This window comes from Prionailurus viverrinus, chromosome B3 (genome assembly GCF_022837055.1).
Source record: "Prionailurus viverrinus isolate Anna chromosome B3, UM_Priviv_1.0, whole genome shotgun sequence".
NCBI classification, from domain to species: domain Eukaryota; kingdom Metazoa; phylum Chordata; class Mammalia; order Carnivora; family Felidae; genus Prionailurus; species Prionailurus viverrinus.
This window is the reverse complement of record NC_062566.1, coordinates 57,220,256-57,241,329: the sequence shown is the minus strand read 5'-3', so window position 1 is coordinate 57,241,329 and position 21,074 is coordinate 57,220,256. Positions and strand designations below refer to the sequence as shown.

The 21,074-nt window shown below is 39.9% G+C and overlaps 2 protein-coding genes across 9 annotated transcripts in view; one reads left to right on the top strand and one right to left on the bottom strand.

Moving 5' to 3' along the window:
* The window catches only part of NUSAP1 (nucleolar and spindle associated protein 1), a 42,622-nt gene extending 40,201 nt beyond the window's left edge, over positions 1-2,421 (top strand). For all 5 annotated transcript variants that reach the window (XM_047861006.1, XM_047861005.1, XM_047861004.1 and 2 more), the window contains exons 10-11: positions 230-338; positions 1,479-2,421. In XM_047861006.1, the coding sequence (XP_047716962.1) occupies positions 230-338; positions 1,479-1,572 (203 nt within the window). In that variant the 3' untranslated portion in view covers positions 1,573-2,421. The remainder of the gene's footprint in view (positions 1-229; positions 339-1,478) is intronic.
* A 480-nt stretch (positions 2,422-2,901) lies between these two features.
* Positions 2,902-21,074, bottom strand: part of NDUFAF1 (NADH:ubiquinone oxidoreductase complex assembly factor 1) — a 36,532-nt gene continuing 18,359 nt past the window's right edge. For 3 of the 4 annotated variants that reach the window (XM_047861007.1, XM_047861008.1, XM_047861009.1), the window contains 3 exons: positions 18,321-18,506; positions 4,427-4,501; positions 2,902-3,670 (listed from right to left, as the gene is read on the bottom strand). In XM_047861007.1, coding sequence (XP_047716963.1) covers positions 3,521-3,670; positions 4,427-4,501; positions 18,321-18,506 — 411 coding nt within the window. In that variant the 3' untranslated portion in view covers positions 2,902-3,520. The remainder of the gene's footprint in view (positions 3,671-4,426; positions 4,502-18,320; positions 18,507-21,074) is intronic. The other variant, XM_047861010.1, reaches the window with a different exon arrangement.

Genomic DNA, 21,074 nt, shown 5'->3' with positions numbered 1-21,074 from the left:
GGACTATCTGTGACTTTCCAAGGATTAAAAAGTAGGACATACTTTTATTTTTAGGAGAAAAAAATGCAAATTGGATCTGTGGAATATGAAATTAAAGCTAATAGAACTATGCTGGCAAATATCTATAAAAACAAAGTGTAAATACTGAAAAGGAGTATTCCCAGATAGAGAATAAAATTGGGACTATAAATACAAGAATCTTCCTAACTCTTTGTCTTTCCTAAACTAGGAAAACTGAAACCATGGGGACAATCTAAAGAAAAGAATTCTCTGAAGGAGCATGTAAGCAGAGTTAGCTTCCACAAGAAAACTTACAAACAACCTCCTCTCCAGACTAGGTGAGTACATAATTATGCAGGTCTATAGTTCTGTTAATGTTGAAAGACTATAGATAAAAAGAAAGCCTCTGAGGGACAGAAAGTTTTGATAATAGTGGTATTTAGGAAGAGTAGGAGTAGAATCACATACAGAACTGCCTAACAGTATGGGTGCCTAAGCCCCACCACAATGGTTTCTAATTTAGTAAGTGGGAGGTGGGGCCCAAGTAACTGCACGGTTTACAAAGCTCTGTAGGTGATACAGAAGGGGACACTGTTCTCTCACATGACCTATTGGCCCCAACAGGACACCTGGACAACCCTCCAGCCCCTAATCCAAGTGCCCAGAGCACCTAAGTATACAGATAGATGTAATTCTTCACTCCCAGGGAAACCTGGGTTACTAGGCTACACTAGGGGAGAGCCCAGGATGATCCTAAGCGGCTTCGTTCTGCTTGAAAACCAAGTTAAAGCCAGAGCTTGCAGTGGGCTGCGGCAGGTGCTGGTGGAGTCATTTCCCCAAATAAAACTCTACTGATGCAGGGTTGCCCATCATCTGAGTTGCCTATAGCCAGCTGCCACCAAGACCTTTACTAACTTTGCTGTTAAGATTGTTAACATAGGAACACCTGGCTGGCTCAGTCAGAAGAGCATGCAACTCTTGATCTCCAGGTTGTGAGTTCAAGCCCCACATTGGGTGTACAGATTACTTTAATAAAACTTAATCATTAATCCTGACTCCCGCTGTCTGAATCCCCAGTTCCTTACAGAAAAGTACAGTGGCTTAATTCAGTAGACTATGGTTCTAGTTCAAGTATTTTCACCACACTATATGACTTTGAGCCTGACTTCTAACTTCCAAAAGTAGAGATTTCTCATTTAAAACAAATTAAGGCACCAAGGTGCCTTCTGTCCCAGTTTCATGCTTAATTGTAGGGTGCCGCATTAACATAAAAGGAAAAATACCAGTTTGTAGCCCTTTAACACAAATGACTTACAGATATGGCTTCTATCAGACAAGCCACTAGATAGAGGACAGTGTCCGATGAGAGTGTGTTCTGTGCAAGTGTGCAGGAGGTCAGTGTAAGCTTGGACAGGAGTGTGACAACAGGTGGATTCCTGAGCTTCACTAGAGCCTAATGTGTACCTGTCCCTCTTTAGGGAAGAACAACGGAAGCAACATGAGCAAAAACGAAAGGAGAAGAAAGCAAAGGTTTTGGGGGCTCGAAGAGGCCTCATTATGGCTGAAGATTAATTTTTTGATGTCTTGTAAATATTACCTTATTCTGAACACTTTTTGTAAATATTTTTCTACTATCTTCCCCGCTTTAGTCAAAAAACCTTTTTCTGTTCTTTGTTCACTATTTATGTAGTGTCGGTGCATTCTTAACATGCTACATCTCCGAAGACGTTATTAACTTTAAGGCTCACATATTCTTTGACGTGGTTTTTACTTAAGTCTCTGTACAATTCACTTTTGAACTGAGACTCATCCTATAGATTCTTGACCTAGATTTTTCATGTCAAGTTCCGTGTGCTGATTCTAATATTAATTGTAATCCTGTTCTAGGCAACAGCATTTACCCTGATGGTAGGTAGTTCTACCACAAGCTTTAGTAGAAATTGCACCAATAAAAAGTTATGAATAGGGTAAGTTGAGAAAGTTCACTTCTTGCTCCTCTAGAGAATCTAGTAGTCTTGATCAAACTGGGGGCCATTTGGGTTTGTTATGGCATTAATATTCTACCTATGTGAAGTATCTGGTTACCTCCGCACATTAGTTCAGATCACGTAATATAATTGGCTTCTGTCACTCAACATACTCTATGGCTCATTCTAGCCTTGCTTATTTAAAAACATACAGGGCCATACTGAAATCTGAGGATTGCTGCTTCAAGGATCATTATGCTCTGTGAAACTGACCTTTTACTCACTTTATGGAAAAAGACGACTTGCTTAGCACCATAGCCATGCTTGTTGAACCTAAGTGGAGCTTCTGAGCTTTGTACTAATTAAGATTTTCATAGGTGATTCTCATGGTGGTAGATGGATTGTTTGTAAATAAATTGGCTTCCAAGATTGAGTTGACCAGCTAAGATGTTAACAGGTGTCTACTTGTCCTCCTTGTGCATTCTTTCCTGACCACCTCTTCCCACCCTAAGAAATGATCATGTCTTCCTTCTGTATTTTTTCACAGCACATACCAATTCTGTTATACTTACCGTTAGATATGTGAGCCCAGAGAACACTGATATATTTCTGGGTGCTGAATATATTCAGATATTGCTAGTAAGGTAGAGATCATTGGAAAACAGACTGGTATTATGTTAAATATGTGTCTACCATATGAGCCAGCAATTTTCCTAGGTATATATATATACCCAGGAGAAGCAGAATCACATGTCCAGACAAGAACTTGTATGCACTATTTACACCAGTATTATTCATTGTAGCCAAAAAGTAGAGAAAATGCAGCTGTCCATTAATGGATGAATGGATTAAAAATTATTAGTACCTCATTCTTTTTTAGTACACCATAACATGATATAACATGGATAAATCTCAAATGAAAAACCACCAGACATAAAAGATCACATATTATTGGATTCTATTTGTAGGAGACATATCCAGAGAAGATAAACCCATGAAGAAAGGAGATCCATAGATACCTGGGCTGGGAGAATGAGAACGAAACTCAATTAAGGTTTCTTTTTAGGCTTGATAGAATTTTCTAAAATTAGCTTATGGTAAGGATTGACAATTCTGTGAATATACTAAAAAATCACTGAATTGTACAGCAATCTTTAATAGTCTCCTTTCCTCAAATGATGGATTAGAAAACACAAGAAACCTATGAGGAACAGAGAGAGACAAAGACATCAACAATCATCTTAGAGACACCCTGCTTTGACAATACCAACTTGGGCAGGAATAGTTCCTCACAGGAATCATTCTAATCCAAAACAGTTAAGTTCTTTACCTATTATCTCCACATCAGGACTTGCATTCTTTAAGCTGAAGTGCAGCTTAGAACCTGGTTTCATGCTGTGTCTCCCACTATGGGGCCTTTCTTGGCAACAGCATTTAGCTTTGTCTCAGGGAATACATACCAGCCGTTAATGGGAAGCTGTTAAATATTTTGTCTCTGTCATCATGGATGATACTATGCAGTTTGGTAGTACAAAATTACCATACCATCTCTACTACTTAAAAAGTCTTGGGTTAAGCTCTGGAGAATTTTCATAAGCAAATTCTTCTGTGTGGGCTGGATCAGCAAAAACTCCAATAAAATCTATTTCCAGGAAGAATGGACCATCCACTTTATCAGCCAGGGTGAATCCAACAGAAGAGATCTACATTGAAAATACAGAAATTGATCAAAATCTCATATACTGATACCATTCCTGGAGTTTTGAAGTTCCTGAGGTGATTAATATAACTAGGTCTTGGGGCACCTGGGTGGCTCAGTCAGTTAAGCGTCCAACTTCGGCTCAGGTCATGATCTCTCAGTTGATGGGTTCAAGCCCCACATGGGGCCCTGTGCTAACAGCCCAGAGCCTGTAGCCTGCTTTGGATTCTAGGGCTCCCTCTCTCTCTGCTAGCATGGATGCGCAGGGCTCACTCTCCACTCTCTCAAAAACGTTTAAAAAAAAAAGAATTTAACATAGCTGGGTCTTGACACTATCAGCCCTTGGCAAGTACACCAGAGTTCTCAAATGCTGTAGCAAATCATAAGTGCAGGGCTGATTTTCTACCTTCTACTTTCTCTTCCCTCTCCAAAGTAGTGCCACTTCAGACTGGTAAGGTCAGCATGTATGTCTAATGGAGGTTCCTTGTAGCCCTCCTAAACTTCAATACTTTTCACTATTTTGGAGCTAAAACAAAATGTGAGCAGGCTGAAATGATGACAACCATAGGAAATTCCTGCAGGATGGAGGTTTGGCTCACAAGATATGTCTGAGTCAACCTCCATATGGGAGTAACAGGGATGGCCTCAAGAATTTTTAGCTTTCATTTGCCAGCCCTCAAAAATGAACTGAAATGATCCTCACAGGAGTTCTGTTTCACTAAAGGGAACAGTTCTGAATGAAAGTACAGGAAAATGTTACCTTATCAAGCAGAAGCTGGTACTGGGCATCCCGGATTCTTCCTTGATTAGAGAAGAAAAATTTGGAGAAAGGAATCTGAAAAAGAAACCATATACTTAACATCTCAAATGTCAGCAAGTGAGGCAGTTGTATGGAATTGCAACGATAATAGTTTAATGCTAATGTTATTTAATTCTAACGTTATAATTCTAATACATGCAGTTATGACAAGTGGCTAGTCATTTTGATCATCGATATACATTTTTTAAAAATGAAGTATTAGTTGGGTGCCTGGGTGGCTCAGTCAGTTAAGTACCTGACTTTGGGCTCAGGTCATGATCTCACTGTTCGTGAATTTGAGCCCCACATCAGGCTCTGTGCTGACAGCTCAAAGCCTGGGAGCCTGCTTTGAATTGTGTCTCCCTCTCTTTGCCCCTCCCCCACTTGTACTCTGTCTCTGTCTCAAAAATAAATCTTTAAAAAAAATTTTAAAAACTTTAGATGGCTCCTGGGTGGTTCCATCGGTTCAGCTCAGGTCATGATCTCACAGTTGGTGGGGGTTCGAGCCCCGGATTGGGCTCTGTGCTGACAGCTCAGAGCCTGGAACCTGCTTCAGATTCTGTATCTCCTCCTCTCTCTGGCCCTCCCCCTCTCAGGCTCTGTGTCTCTGTCTCTCTCTTAAGAATAAACCAACATTTTTGGGGGCGCCTGGGTGGCGCAGTCGGTTAAGCGTCCAACTTCAGCCAGGTCACGATCTCGCGGCCCGTGAGTTCGAGCCCCGCGTCAGGCTCTGGGCTGATGGCTCAGAGCCTGGAGCCTGCTTCCGATTCTGTGTCTCCCTCTCTCTCTGCCCCTCCCCCGTTCAATGCTCTGTCTCTCTCTGTCCCAAAAAATAAATAAATGTTGAAAAAAAATTTTTTTAAAAAGAATAAACCAACATTTTTTTTAAAAATGAAGTATTAGAAGAAAACAGATAAAAACCTTTCTAAGCCAGAAATCCCAAAGGAAAAATGATACAGTAGAGTACAATTTAACCTTCTGACAGCAAAGACAAAGGATAAATATGTGTAACATTTATGAACAAAATTCTAATATCTTAAACACAAAACTTTCACAAATAACTAAAGTTTAATAATCAATAGAAACACGGGGAAGAGGGAAAATGGGCCCACTTGTATACAGCGGGTAGGTGTGCAGATTGGTACAACTCTTAGAGTGGCCGGCAACTGGGAGGCAAGAGTCTAGGAGGATTCCAAGAAGCCCCCTTCTGTATACACACACCCTCTTCCAGGTATTCATGCTAACCTCTGTTGCTGAGAAGGGACTGTGCACAAGTAAGGTCCTAAAGCAGCAGACCTTAATGTAGGGAAGATTATCCACTGTAGGCCCGATTTAATCACTTGAGCCTATAGGAGGGACTGGTGAAAGAGCCTAAAAGCATCAGCGATTCAGTGGGGGGAGATCCTCCACTTTTTCTTCTCAAGGTGGAGGAAACGAAATGGCAAGGAATGCAGGCAGCTCCTTGGAGCTGAGAGTGGTCCTCAGCTGACAACCAGTCAAGAAACCAGGACATTAGTCCTACAATCACAGGAACTGAATTTGGCCAATAACCTTAATGAGCTTGTAAGTGGATTTTTCCCCAGAGCCTCCAGAAAGGAATATAGCCCAGGAGACACCTTAATTTTAGCCTTCTAAGGCCCTGAGCATTGAACTCAGCCATACCAAGTCCCAACTCATGACCTATCAAATTGTGAGCTAATGTGGGTCTTTTGAAGCTGCTAAGTTTATGGTAATCGCTCACAGCAATAGAAAACAGCAATATTTAGCGAAATTTGAAATGCTGTAACTTTGACCTACCAACTTCACTTTTAGGAATTTATGTTACAGATAGACTCTGACAAATATGTAATGGTACAGCTTTTTCTAATTAAAAAAAAAAAGGAAAAATAGGGGAATGGTTAAAAGATTAAATTGCATCCACACAATTCAATACTGTACAGCTGCTTCTTTTCATGTAGATCTACACAGGATGCAATGGCAGACCTCTACAATGTATTAGGAAAAAAAATCTAGGGCACCTGGGTGGCTCAGTCAGTTGGGGGTCTGACTTTGGCTCAGGTCATTATCATAGTTTGTGAGTTCAAGCCCCACATCGGTCTCTGTGCTGACAGTTCAGAGCCTGGAGCCTGCTTCAGAGTCTGTCTCTCCCTCTCCCTTTGCCCCTCCCCCATTTGTGCTCTGTCTCTCTCTCTCTCTCTCTCTCTCTCTCTCAAAAATAAAAACATTAAAAAAAAATTAAGGGGCGCATGGCTGACTCAGTCGGTTAAGCATCCAAATTAGGCTCAGGTCATGATCTCGCGGTGTGTGACTTTGCCCCACATCAGGCTCTGTGCTGATAGCTCAGGGCCTGGAGCCTAGTTCAGATTCTGTATCTCCCACTCTCTCTGCCCCTCCCATGCTCATGCTCTGTCTCTGTCTCTCAATAATAAATGTTTAAAAAGATGTTGTTAATTAAGAAAAATCTAGGCAGAATATACAGTATAAAAATAAATTTTTTAAAAGCCTCAAAAAAATAATAATAAAAAATTTGCTAGAGCAATTGGAGAGTTCCTGGATGGCTCAGTAGGTTGAGCATCCGACTCTTGATTTCAGCTCAGGTCATGATCTCACGGTTTACGGATTCAAGCCCCACATCAGGCTCTGTGTGGAGAGTGTGGAGCCCTCTTGGGATTCTCTCTCTCCCCCTCTCTTTCTGCCCCTTGCCCACTCATGTTTGTCTCCCTTTCAAAATAAACTTAAAACAAAACAATTTACCACAGCAACTGGGAACAACCCAGTGTCTATTAATACAGGAATCAACTATGGGAATTCCATTTAACAGAAAATGCCAGGGGTGCCTGGGTGGTTCAGTCGGTTAAGAGTCCAAATTTGGTTCAGGTCATGATCCCACAGTTTGTGGGTTCGAGCCCTGCACTGGGCTCTGTGCTAACAGCTCAGAGCCTGGAGCCTCCTTCGGATTCTGTCTCCCTCTCTCTCTGCCCCTCCCCTGCTCATGCTCCCTCCAACTCTCTCTTTCAAAAATAAATAAACGTTAAAAAATAAAATTTTTTAATGCCAAACAAAATAACAATAATGAAAAATAACTCCACAAAGCGACAGGGAAGCTCTCTAGGATTTAAATTAAAAAAAAAAAACCACTAAAGATGTACAAAGTTTGTTATTTATACTTTTGAGTAAAATTAGACAAAGTAAGAACATGTATTCACATTTGCTTATATTTGCATAACAAAACTGCCAACTACACAAGAAACTACAGAGCGGCTCCCTAGAGCGGGTGGGCAGGAAGAGTCAACAGGGACATGAGTGGGAGTGAGGTTTCTCACTGTACATCATTTTAGATTTTTGACTTGTGAACCAAAAAATTAATGTGCTGTTCAGATTACTTATCACCAAAAACACTTGTGGACATAAAAGTCTCAATTCAAAGCTCGGATTCCAACCCACCACTGCAGTAGATCACACTGCTCACATAGCAGATTTAAATGCAGTCACACCCTATTTCACCTGCTCTCTTCAATCCTGTCAGACAAACCTGGGGGGACCCCCCCCCCATCAATTTTTCATTTTGCACCCTAGTTTCACACTTCATCTACCTCATTATTCAAAATATATTTTGGAAATGGAATCAAGGCTACCTGGTTGCCATTCAAGGAACATGTGTCATCCACCCTACTGTCCCCTCAAACTAATCTCTTCTATCTTTTTGACAACAATTCTCTAAGAACACTGTCTACATCAAAGGAACTGGATTTTTTTTAGCTGGATAAAAAAGCTAAGAAGAAACATTAAATCTTGCATTAAAAGCTTGCATAAAAAGAAAAGGATGAACAGTTGTTCTCTCTTTCCAAGGGACAGTAAGCTAAATTTTATAATTTTTCCATCATTTTCCTCTGTTTTCTCCCTATAATCAGAGTAAATACTTAAGCATCTCACTTCTATCTACTAAAGGAGAATTATTCATGCAGAAGTTAACAGCAATTAGTAACATTTAATTAAAAACCTCTTGTGACTACACCTATTGTAAGGAGCACTGAATAATGTATATAAATGGTGAATCACTATGTTGTATACCTGAAACTAATTTAACATTGTAGGTCAATAACACTTCGATTAAAAAAAAATCTCTTCCCCAACACTTTCCCTTAATAATTTAAAGAGAGCTGGGGCGCCTGGGCAGTTCAGTCGGGTAGGCGCCCGACTTCAGCTCAGGTCATGATCTTGAGGTTCCCGAGTTCGAGCCCCGCATCGGACTCTGTGCCGACAGCTCGGAGCCTGGAGCCTGCTTTGGATCCTGTGTCTCCCTCTCTCTCTGCCCCTCTCCCGCTCTCGCTCTGTCTCTCTGTCAAAAACAAATAAAAATATTAAAAAATAATAATAATAATTTAAAGAGAGCTGTTGCAAACAACTATTCTTTCTGGCCAAAGTTAGGACTACATGTATTTTCAGGGAAGAAAGTAATTGTTAACAATTAAATAGCAATAATACCAGAGAATAATTTGTCAGTGTGCAAGCCCTAAAAAATGTACATACCATTTATTCTAGGTATGTTATTTCTGAGAATATATCCCAAGAAAATAATTAAGGATATTTACTTCAGAGTTTGGCACAACAGTGAAAATCTCTGAAAACAATCTAAATGTCCAGTAATAGAGGAACAACTAACTAAACTATTTATATAGTAAAATATCATAAAGAAATTTAAAATGATATAAAAATGTATCTCAGCAGGAAGTTGTATATGAAATTCAGTGAACAATATATGTTATAAAACAGCACTGACACAATAACATTTTTGTTAAAAAAATTTTTTGAGGCGGAAACAGAAAAATCTGGGGGGAGGGGCCAAGATGGCGGAAAAGCATGAAGTTTTTTTTGCATCTCTCATCCCTGAAATGCAGCCAAATCAACCATAAACCATCTTGCACACCTAGAAAACTGATTTGAGGATTAACACAACAATCTGCACAACCTGAACCACAGAACTGCAAGGTATGCAGTGCGGAGAGGTAAAATGGAGGAGGGAGAAACCACCAAGGGCAGGGAGCTGTTTTTGCTGGCAGAGAGAGCACAAAGACAGGGGGAGAGTATAGGAAAAGCACCCCCCTCCAAAAGCAGCTGCAGAGAAAAAGGAAGAGTGGAAACAGCCACAAGGGTCTAAACAAAAAAGGGAGAAAGGAGAGGGCTTAAATTCCATTAAGACTCTAAACAGCAGGAGTGCAGAGTCTGAAACTTCATAGCTGGATACCTGGTGGAGCTCTGGTGGGAAGAGCGAATCCCCAGGAGCAGAGTGAGGTCCAAGGGGTCCTCAGGCCACACGAGGAGAGGCGGTTCCCCTTCTGGGAGGACATTTGGTAGAGGCTGTGCAGCCTCCCCACAGGCAAAGGTCCCAAAGGACCCCAGAGAATAACGACATTCCCTGGTGCTGGAACAAGGTCATTAAGGGTGAAGCCTGGTGCCAGATGTGTGTTGTTATTTACCATAATCCCTAAAACACTGCTGCTACACAATCATGCAAACTTTCTGGGATGGGCTGGCACCCAGCTGCAGTCTCTGGGCATAGACAGCAGCACAGTCTGTAGAACATTCCTAGGAGCAGGCTGGAACCCAGGCATTGCTCAGCGAGACCCTCCCCCAGAGGGTCTGAGCAGGTCAAAGCTGTAGTCCCTTAGAAGTGAGGTGTTGGGAAACACAGCCCCATCTGAGATAAAACTCAGGAGGGAGGTGCCACCTAGCAGCCTGACGGCTTGGTCATGGACAGTGTAGAAGTGGGGAGTGGACAGAATCCCTAGTCAAAGGAGGGATGCTTGATTGCTAGTTGGGGAGAAATGGGTGATGCCATTTTCACCCCACACGCCTGCACACACCACAACAATCCACCCCAGTAAGGCAAGCAGCGCCATCTAGTGGAGAACAGAGTCATTCACTAAGCCCCACCTAACTAGGCCAACCGTGCTCTTCAGGAACACAAGTCTCTCCACCAGCTTAGTTTACAGATTATAAAGTGCTTCATCATTTGACTTCTACAGGAAACCAGATGTAATTTCAATAGTATTTTATTCTGTTCGCTGGCCCTTTTATTCGATTTTTTTTCTTTTCTTGAATACAAGAGAAAGAACTTATTTTCCAGTTTTATTAAAAATATTTTTTTTCTATGATATTTTTTACTTTTTTGTAAATTTTTAAAATTCTATTTTACTTTCATCATTTCATTTTATTCTATTTTATTGTATTCATTTTTTCAAATTTTCAAACGTTTTCCTTTTTTCTTTCCCATTTTTTCTTATCTTTCCCTTTTTTCTCTATCAAGCTCTTTCAACAACCAAACAAAAACACACCTAAGATCTACCATCCTTCATTTGATTTCTTTGTGTTGTTTTTAAATTTTTTTCTTTTTTTTACTTTATTAATTCCTTTTCTTCCTTCAAAATGACAAAACTCCAAAAGAAAGAACAGGAAGAAATGAGAGCCAGGGACTTAATCAACACAGATACAAGCAAGATGTTTGAACCAAAATTTAGAATCACAATAATAAGAATACTAGCTGGAGTTGAAAATAGATTATAATCCTTTTCTGCAGAGATAAAAGAAGTAAAAGCTAGTCAGGATCTAATAAAAAAATGCTATAACTGAGCTGCAATCGTGAATGGATGGCATGGTGGCAAGGACGCATGAGGCAGAGCAGCGAATCAATGATATAAAGAACAAACTTATGGAGAATAATGACGTAGAAAAAGGAGGCAGCTAAGGCAAAAGAGGACAAAATAATAATTACAGAATTCAGTGACTCATTAAAAAGGTATAACATCAGGAAAACCTGGGTACCTCAGTGTTAAGGTTAAGCATCTGACTTCCACTCAGGTCATGACCTCACAATTCATGAGTTCAAGCCCCGCATCAGGCTTTGTGCTGACAGCTCAGAGTCTAGAGGCTGCTTTGGATTCTGTGTCTCCCTCTCTCTCTGCCCCTCCCCCGCTCATGCTCTCACGCTCTCTCTGTCTCTCTGTCTCAAAAATAAACATTTAAAAAAAAAAAAAAAAAAGGAGTAACATCAGAATCCTAGGGGTCCTAAAAGACCAACAGAGAGAAAAAGGGAAATTTATGTGAGCAAATCATAGCGGAAAACTTTCCTAACCTGGGGGAAAGACACAGACATCAAAATCCAGGAAGCACAAAGAACTCCCATTAGATTCAACAAAAACTGACCACCAACAAGGCCTATCAAATTCACAAAATACTCAGGCAAGGAAAGAATCATGAAAGCAGCAAGGGAAAAAGAAGTCCTTAACCTACAAGGGAAGACAGATCAGGTTCACAGCAGGCCTATCCACAGAAACTTGGCAGGCCAGAAAAGAGTGGCAGCCAAGAATTCTTTATCCAGCAAGGCTGTCATTCAAAATAGAAGGAGAGATAAAAAGTTTCCCAGGCAAACAAAAATTAAAGGAGTTCGACTACTAAACCAGCCCAGCAAGAAATTTTAAGGGGGACTCTCTGATGGGAGGAAAGATGAAACAAAACAAAACAGAACAAAACAAAAAATGACCAAAAGCAACAAAGAAACTCCAACTCTACAGGCAACATAATGGCAATAAATTCATATCTTTCACTACTCACTCTAAACATCAATGGTCTAAATGCTCCAATCAAAAGACACAGGGCAACAGAATGGATAAGAAGACAAGATCCATCTATGTGCTGTTTACAAGAGCCCCATTTTAGACAGATTGAAAATAAGGGGATGGAGAACCATCTATCATGCTAATGGTCACCAAAAGAAAGGTGGAGTAGCCATAATTATAACAGACAATCTAGATTTTAAAATAAAGACTGTAATAAGAAATGAAGAAAGTCATTATATCATAATTAAGGGGTCTATCCACCAAGAAGACCTAACAATTGTAAACATTTATGTTCCAAACGTGTGAGCACCCAAATATATAAATCAATTAATCACAAACAAACTCATTGCCATAATAGCAGGGGACGTCAACACCCCACTTACAGCAATGGACAGATAATTTAAACAGAAAATCAACAGGGAAACAATGGCTTTGAATGACACACTAGACTGGATGGACTTAACAGATATATTCAGAATATTTCACCCTAAAGCAGAATACACATTTTTCTCAAGTGCACATGGAACATTCTCCAGAATAGATCACCCTCACAGAATAGATCACCCTCAACAAGTACAAAAAGAGCTGAGATCATACCATGCATATTTTCATACCACAATGCTATGAAATTTGAAATCAACCACAAGAAAAAATTTGGAAAGGTAACAAATACTTGGAGACTAAAGAACATCCTACTAAAGAATGAATGGGCTAAGCAAGAAGTCAAAATAGAAGTTAAAAAGTACATGGAAGCCAATGAAAATGATAACACCACAGCCCCAAACCTGTGGGATGCAGCAAAGATAGTCATAAGAGGGAAGAACATAGCATCCACGCCTTCCTAAGGAAGGAAGAAAGGTCTCAGATATACAACCTAACCTTACACCTCAAAGAGCTGGAAAAAGAACAGCAAATAAACCCAAACCCAGCACAAGACAGGAAATGCTATCGAACTCCCCCAAAAAACAGTAGAACAGATCAATGAAGCCAGGAGCTGGTTCTTTGAAAGAATTAACAAAATTGATAAACCCCTAGCCAGTTTGATCAAAAAGAAAAAGGAAAGGACCCAAATAAATAAAATCAAGAATGAAAGGGGAGAGATCACAACCAACACATGCAGAAATGCAAACATTAATACGAGAATATTATGAGTAATTATATGCCAATAAGATGGGCAATCTGGAAGAAATGGACAAATTCCTAGAAACATATAAACTACCAAAACTGAAACAGGCAGAAATAGAAAGTCTGAACCAACCCATAACCACCAAAGAAATAGAATTAGTAATCAAAAATCTCCCAAAAAACAACAGTCCAGGGCCAGATGGCTTTCCAGGGGAATTCTACCAAACATTTAAAGAGTTAACACCTATTCTCTTGAAGCTGTTCCAAAAAATAGAAATGAAAGGAAAACTTCCAAACTCGTTCTATGAAGCCAGCATTACCTTGATTCCAAAACCAGACAAAGACCTCACTAAAAAGGAGAACTATAGACAAATTTCCCTGATGAACATGGATCAAAAATTCTCAACAAGACACTAGCCAACTGGATCCAACAATACAGTAAAGAATTATTCACCACAACCAAGTGGGATTTATACCTGGGATGCAGAGCTGGTTCAAGATCTGTAAAATAATCAATTTGATACATCACATCAATAAAAGAAAGGACAAGAACCACATGATCCTCTCAATAGATGCAGAGAAAGCATTTGACAAAATACAGCATCCTTTCTTGATAAAAACCCTCAAGAAAGTAGGGATAGAAGCATACCTCGAGATCATAAAAGCCGTATATGAAAGACCCAATGTTAATATCATCCTCCAATGGGAAAAACTGGGAGCTCTCCCCCTAAGGTCAGGAACAAGACAGGGATGTCCACTCTCACCACTGTTATTCAGCATAGTATTGGAAGTCTTAGCCTCAGCAATCAGACAACACAAAGAAATAAAATGCATCCAAATCAGCCAGGAGAAGGTCAAACTTTCACTCTTCACAGATGACATGATACTCTATTTGGAAAACCCAAAAGATTCCACCAAAAAACTGCTGGAACTGATCCATGAATTCAGCAAAGTCGCAGGATATAAAATCAATGCACAGAAATGACTTGCATTCCTATACACCAATAATGAAGCAACAGAAAGAGAAATCATGGAATCAATCCCATTTACAATTGCACCAAAAACCATAAAATACCTAGAAATAAATCTAACCAAAGAGGTGAAAAATCTATACACTGAAAACTATAGAAAGCCTATGAAAGAAATTGAGGAACACACAAAAAAATGGAAAAACATTCCATGCTCCTGGATTGGAAGAACAAACATTGTTAAAATGTCAATACTACCCAAAGCAATCTACATATTCAATGCAATACCTATCAAAATAATACCAGCATTTTTCACAGAGCTAGAACAAATGATCCTAAAATTTGTATGGAACCAGAAAAGACCCCGAATAGCCAAAGCAATCTTGAAAAATAAAACTGAAGCTGGAGGCATCATAATTCCAGACTTCAAGACGTATTACAAAGCTGTAATCATCAAGACAGTATGATACTGGCACAAAAACAGATCAATGCAATAGAATAGAGAACCCAGAAATGGACCCACAAAAGTATGGTCAACTAATCTTTGACAAAGCAGGAAAGAATATCCAATGGAATAGTCTCTTCAGCAAATGGTGCTGGGAAACTGGACAGTGACATACAGAAAAATGAACCTGGACCACTGTCATACACCATACACAAAAACAAACTCAAAATGGATGAAAGACCTAAATGTAAGACAGGAAACCATCAAAATCTTAGAGGGGAAAGCTAGGAAAAACCTGTTGGATCTCAGCCACAGCAACTTCATACTCAATATGTCTCCAGAGACAAGGGAAATAAAAGCAAAAATGAACTATTGGGATCTCATCAAGATAAAAAGCTTCCACACAGGGAAGCAAACAATCAGCAAAACTAAAAGGCAACCAATGCAATGGGAGAAGATATTTGCAAATGACATATCAAATAAAGGGTTAGTATCCAAAATCTATAAAGCACTTATCAAACTCAACAACCAAAAACCAAATCATCCAGTGAAGACATGGGCAAAAGACAAACTTCTCTACAGAAGACATCCAGATGGCCAACCGACACATGAAAAAATGCTCAACATCACTCATCATCAGGGAAATACAACTCAAAACCACAATGAGATACCACCTCACGCCTGTCAGAATGGCTAACATTAACAACTCAGGCAACAACAGATGTTGGGGAGGATGTAGAGAAAGAGGATCTCTTTTGCACTGCTGGTGGGAATGCAAACTGGTCCAGCCACTCTGGAAAACAGTATGGAGGTTCCTCAAAAATTAAAATAGAACTACCTGGGGCGCCTGGGTGGCGCAGTCAGTTAAGCGTCCGACTTCAGCCAGGTCACGATCTCGCGGTCCGGGAGTTCGAGCCCCGCGTCGGGCTCTGGGCTGATGGCTCAGAGCCTGGAGCCTGTTTCCGATTCTGTGTCTCCCTCTCTCTCTGCCCCTCCCCCGTTCATGCTCTGTCTCTCTCTGTCCCAAAAATAAATAAACGTTGAAAAAAAAATAAATAAATAAAATAAAATAGAACTACCCTATGACCCAGCAATTACACTACTATTTACCCAAGGGATACAGATATGCTGATTTGAAGGGGCATATTCGCCCCAATGTTTACAGCAGTAAACACTGGCTATTGACAATAGCCAAAGCATGGAAAGAGCTCAAATATCCATCAATGAGTGAATGGATAAAGAAGAAGCGGTAATATATGTGTATGCACATGCGTGTGTGTGTATATGTGTCTACACACACACACACACACACACACACACACACAAAATGAAGTATTACTTGGCAATCAAAATGAATGAAATCTTGCCATTTGTAACTACATGGATGGAACTAGAGGGTATTATGCGAAATTAGTCAGAGAAAGACAAATATCATATGACTTCACTCATATGAGGAATTTAACAGATGAACACAAGGGAAGGGAAACAAAAATCATATAAAAACAGGGGCACCTGGGTGGCTCAGTCGGTTAAGCGTCAGACTTCGGCTCAGGTCATGATCTCACAGTCCATGAGTTGGAGCCCTGCGTCGGGGGGCTCCAGCTCAGAGCCTGGAGCCTGTTTCAGATTCTGTGTCTCCCTCTTTCTCTCTCGTCTCCCACTCATGCTCTCTCTCTTCTCAAAAATAAATAAACGTTAAAAAAAAAATCACATAAAAACAGGGAGGGGGTCAAAACATAAGAGACTCTTGAATATAGAGAACAAACAGAGGGTTGCTGGAGGGGTTATGGGAGGGGGGGATGGGCTAAAAGGGTAAGGGGCATTAAGGAATCTACTCCTGAAATTATTGTTGCACTATATGCTAACTAACTTGGATATGAATGAATGAATGAATGAATGAATGAAAGAAAGAAAGAAAAGAAAAGAAAAGAAAAGAAAAGAAAAGAAAAGAAAAGAAAGAAAGATAGATCTGGAAGGTACACACCAAAAGTATTTTACCTTTGGGTGGTGGTTAGTTTTTTTTCCTTTTCGGGATTTTCCAAATTTTCTGTATGAAATCCTAGTTTTAATAATTCATTATATTGGAGCGCCTGTGTGGCTCAGTCAGTTAAGCATCCAACTTTGGCTCAGGTCATGATCTTATGGTTCGTGGATTTGACCCCTTATTTGGGCTCTGGGCTAACAGCTCAGAGCCTGCTTCAGATCCTGTCACCCTCTCTCTCTGTCTCTTTCCTGCTCACGTGTTCTTTCTCTCTCTCAAAACTAAATATTTTAAAGTAATAATAATTTGTTATATATACTATTCGTATACAAGTGTTACATAGGTAGTAATTTTTTGCTTATGTAACTATATTAATGCAGAAATATGCGTCAAGTGTCTGTTATATGCTAGGCACTGCTCAGGTGCAGGGGAGACAATACAGACAAGGTTCCTGCTCTCAGAATTTACAGAATTTATGTTTCAGGGGTGCAGGGTAGAAAGTGATAATAAAGAGACAAGTGAATGAACAAAATAATTTTACTTAGTGATAAGTTCTATGAAAAAAGTAAACAGGGTAGTGTTAGTGACTGGGTTAGAGGATACAACTCTAGCTACAGGGGTCAGGCATCTCTGAGGCCTTTTGAGCTGAGAGGTGAATGACAAGGAAGAACAAGCAGGTGAAAAGCCTACCAAGCAGATACAACATGAAGTACACAGGCTCTGAGATGGAGGTGAGCTTGTTGGGTGTGATACACAGAAAAGAGGCCAGTATGGAGGAAGAAGGTAGGCAGGGAGGCTGAGGATAAAGACGGGTCTGATACTGTAGGCCCAGTAGACCATGTTAAGGAGTTTGGGCTTTATTCTAATTGCAGTGAGAAGCCACTGGAGGGTTTTAAGCATGTGACTGATGTAGTCTCCACTATGTGTTAGATCACTCTGGCAGCTGAGTGGAAAGTGAATTTTAGGGGGCAAAACCATGAAGAGGCTGCTGTAGTAAATCCAAAGGTCTGGACTAGGGTGAGTGGGAGAGATGGCTAGAATGGTCAGACTCTAGGTACAGTACAGGTGACAGAATGTGCTAAACAGACTATATGTGGGGTAAGGGAGAAACCAATCTAGAATGACCCTTAGGTTTAAGTATAAGCAAAACAGGGACTTTCTTTGGAGTTTATGTATTAAAAACCTTCAGTAGACAGAAGAAAAGAATGGGAAATTGAAATTCATTCCCTTAATTTCTACCTCTTTTCTTCTAGGTAAACATTTTTACCTTCTTAAAGCTTACTCTCACAAAGTAACAGTGCCTTATATTACCAAAAAATGAATAAAAATTTTGATTGTAAAATATGAAGTATTTATTGCTCCTAAGAAGACTTTCTCTTAAGCTAGGGATACTAGCTTAATAGAGTTGCCTGGAAGAGGGGATGTGGTGGAAACTTAAGAAGAAACATCTACTTGGGCACAGAGCAGAGATGTACCCATGATTTACCATGGACCTGGCCATATCCTTATGAGAAATATTTACTGGTTAGGAAACTAACATTTATATTAATTAAAGAAAAAATCACTTATATAAATCTCACCCCTAGATCAGCTTCCTTCTTTCTCTTTCCACACCTTCCAAAAGGGATTAATAAGGAAAAAAACAAAAACAAAAAACTACAGGATAGCCATGATTTCAAAAGACTTCATTTTCATACACAATAAAGACTTATGCTGTTACCTTGACCTCCTGCCAGTAGGGCCCCCCACGGGTGAACATGAAGTAACTGTACATTTGATTCTTCCTCTGGATTATATCCGTGTCCTGTCTAATATTCACCATCCAAGGCCGACCATCTCCACGTACACGGAGATACAGAGTGTTGAACTGGGACCAATCATAAGACCTCTTTCTCTCGAAAGGGCCCTAAGGTGCAGAAAGGAAAATTAAGTTCATCTCATTTTCCACCACTAGCAAAATTAGTCATCTTTTGAAGTATCAAAAGGATCCACTGGCATTTTTCTACCTAGTTTGCCCTTCTACCATAAGGAGGCAGATAAATCTGGGGATTATTTTTTTAGCATAAAATACTGACATAGTATTTATGTTTCTCTTTTTTTTAATGGTCACTTATTTTGAGATAGAAAGCATGTATGCATGCACAACTGGGGGAGAGGCAGAAAGAGAGAGAATCCCAAGCAGGTTCCACACAGCACAAAGCCCAACGCAGGGCTCAAACTCTTAACCTGAGCCGAGATCAAGAGTCAGACGCTTAACCAAATGCACCCCCCAGGTGCCCCGTATTTATGCTTCAAAGGTAATGTTCAGGACATGATTGGCCCAGGGCAGTGTTGATATGTGGTAGGCACTCATATGTATCAATGAATGGAAATGAATTGCTGTATGTACCTTTTTTTCCCCTGGTCCTATCAAGTAATGGATTCTGAGTGGGCAGCGACAGCTGCCTTCCTATAAATCAGAAAACTATGAAAGAGCTCGAGTTTTAAAATCGCTATTTTATAACAATAGCTACCATCCACTGAAAACCTACGTAAACACTGTGAATGCATAATTTCATCCTCACAGCCCTCTGAGATAGGTACTATCATTGTGTTCCAGCTTACAAATGAAGAAACTGAGCACTCAACTAGGAAATGGTAGATCCAGTGCCATTTAATTCCAAAATCTATATTTAAAAAGAAAAAAAATTTTTTAATGTTATTTATTTTTGAGAGAGAGAGAGGAAGACACAGAATCTGAAGCAGGCAGCAAACAGCCCGATGCGGGGCTCGAATTCACGAAATGTAAGATCATGACCCAGGCTGCAGTCACTCAACCAACTGAGCCACTCAGGTGCCCCTCCAAAATCTGTATTCTTAACAACTACCTATACTGTCTCTCATGGAAAATGGAATTTAGTGTTAATTTAAAAAGGTGTTTATTTACAGCATTCTCAAAGGTAATCTGATTTCGAGAATAGCAGTGCTCAGATATGAACTATCTTACTTACTAGCTGTGTAACTTTAGACAAGTTGTTAACTCTCCCAAAGCCTCAGTTTCCTCATCTATATAATTAGGATGACCACGCTTTACAGGATTGTTGTGAGGAATTAAAGGGATACATGTATATACATGTATATATGTATATGTACATGTATATATATATGTATACATATATATGTATATATATGTGTATATATGTATATGTACATGTGTGTGTATATATATATATATATATATGTATATATATACACACACACACAAAGTAGCAAGAGGACTGGCAAGGCACACTTAATAAATTGTATCGCCTATTTTCATTACTCCGCAGTGTTTATCCAGCCATAGAATTATTTTCTACTGTGGAATGACCAAATCCATTCTGTGGATTTCAGGCACTGGAAAGAAAAAAAATCTTTATATGCATACTTGTCTCTGAAAGAACACATACCTTTCTTTCTCATCATTATCTGGAGAGAGGGACCCTGGTAACTAACATTTGTCTTTCTCCTTAGAGTACAATACCCAAGCAAACATCCAGAGGCTATGGCCAAGGCCAGGCATGAGAGCCTGTCCAGGAAGCCCTGAAACAACACCTAGTCGGCAAATTTGCAAAAAGCCATAGACTGGTTGTGAGACAAAGGAGCTAACCTAAGTAACTCTAGAAAATAATGTTCTGGTGGGAAACTGTAAAACTAAAGACAAAGGAAACTATATATACCCATTGTACTCTAGTTGGTAAAGTTGTTTCTCACAGGGTTATGGGTTAAAAGTTCTGAAACTGCTGGGGCGCCTGGATGGCTCAGTTGGTTAAGCATCCGATTTTGACTCAGGTCATGATCCCATAGTTTGTGCTTTTGAGCCCTGCATCAGACTCTGTGCTGACAGCTCAGAGCCTGGAGCCTGCTTCAGATTCTGTTGTCTCCTTCCCTCTCTGCCCCTCCCCTGTTCACACTCTCTTTCTCTGTCAAAAATAAACAAACATTAAAAATAAATAAATAAATAAAATTTCTTTAATTAAAAAAATTTAAAAGTTCTGAAACTGTTTTGCATGTACACTGGGGTTGAATTAACAGGTAAGTTGACGGTAACTAATGGGAGACAGGTTTCTCACATTATTACAGTACGAAGTTATAGATAAGAGGGAGAAGCTGAAAATGAACCACATGGTACTATATTAGAGTCAGCACGGTATGAATTCATATTTGGCTTGTACAGAAATAGTTACAGACGTGTTTCCACGATTGGTATACATCCCTGTATTTCCTGCTGTGTCCATTGAGAGGTCCTGGAAGTACTGTCAACCGAGTAGCAACAAGCATACTCAGCACCCAGATCTGGGTTTCTAATACCATTCTCCAAAAAAAGGCATCAGGGCTCTTTTGGGAAATGGCTAGTTCTAGGTCTGGGACAGAGAAAATACAAAATGTGCTTAGAGCATCTTATAGTGCCAGAAAGTTCTAAAAAACAAAAAAATGGAGGCATGTCAAAAGGACA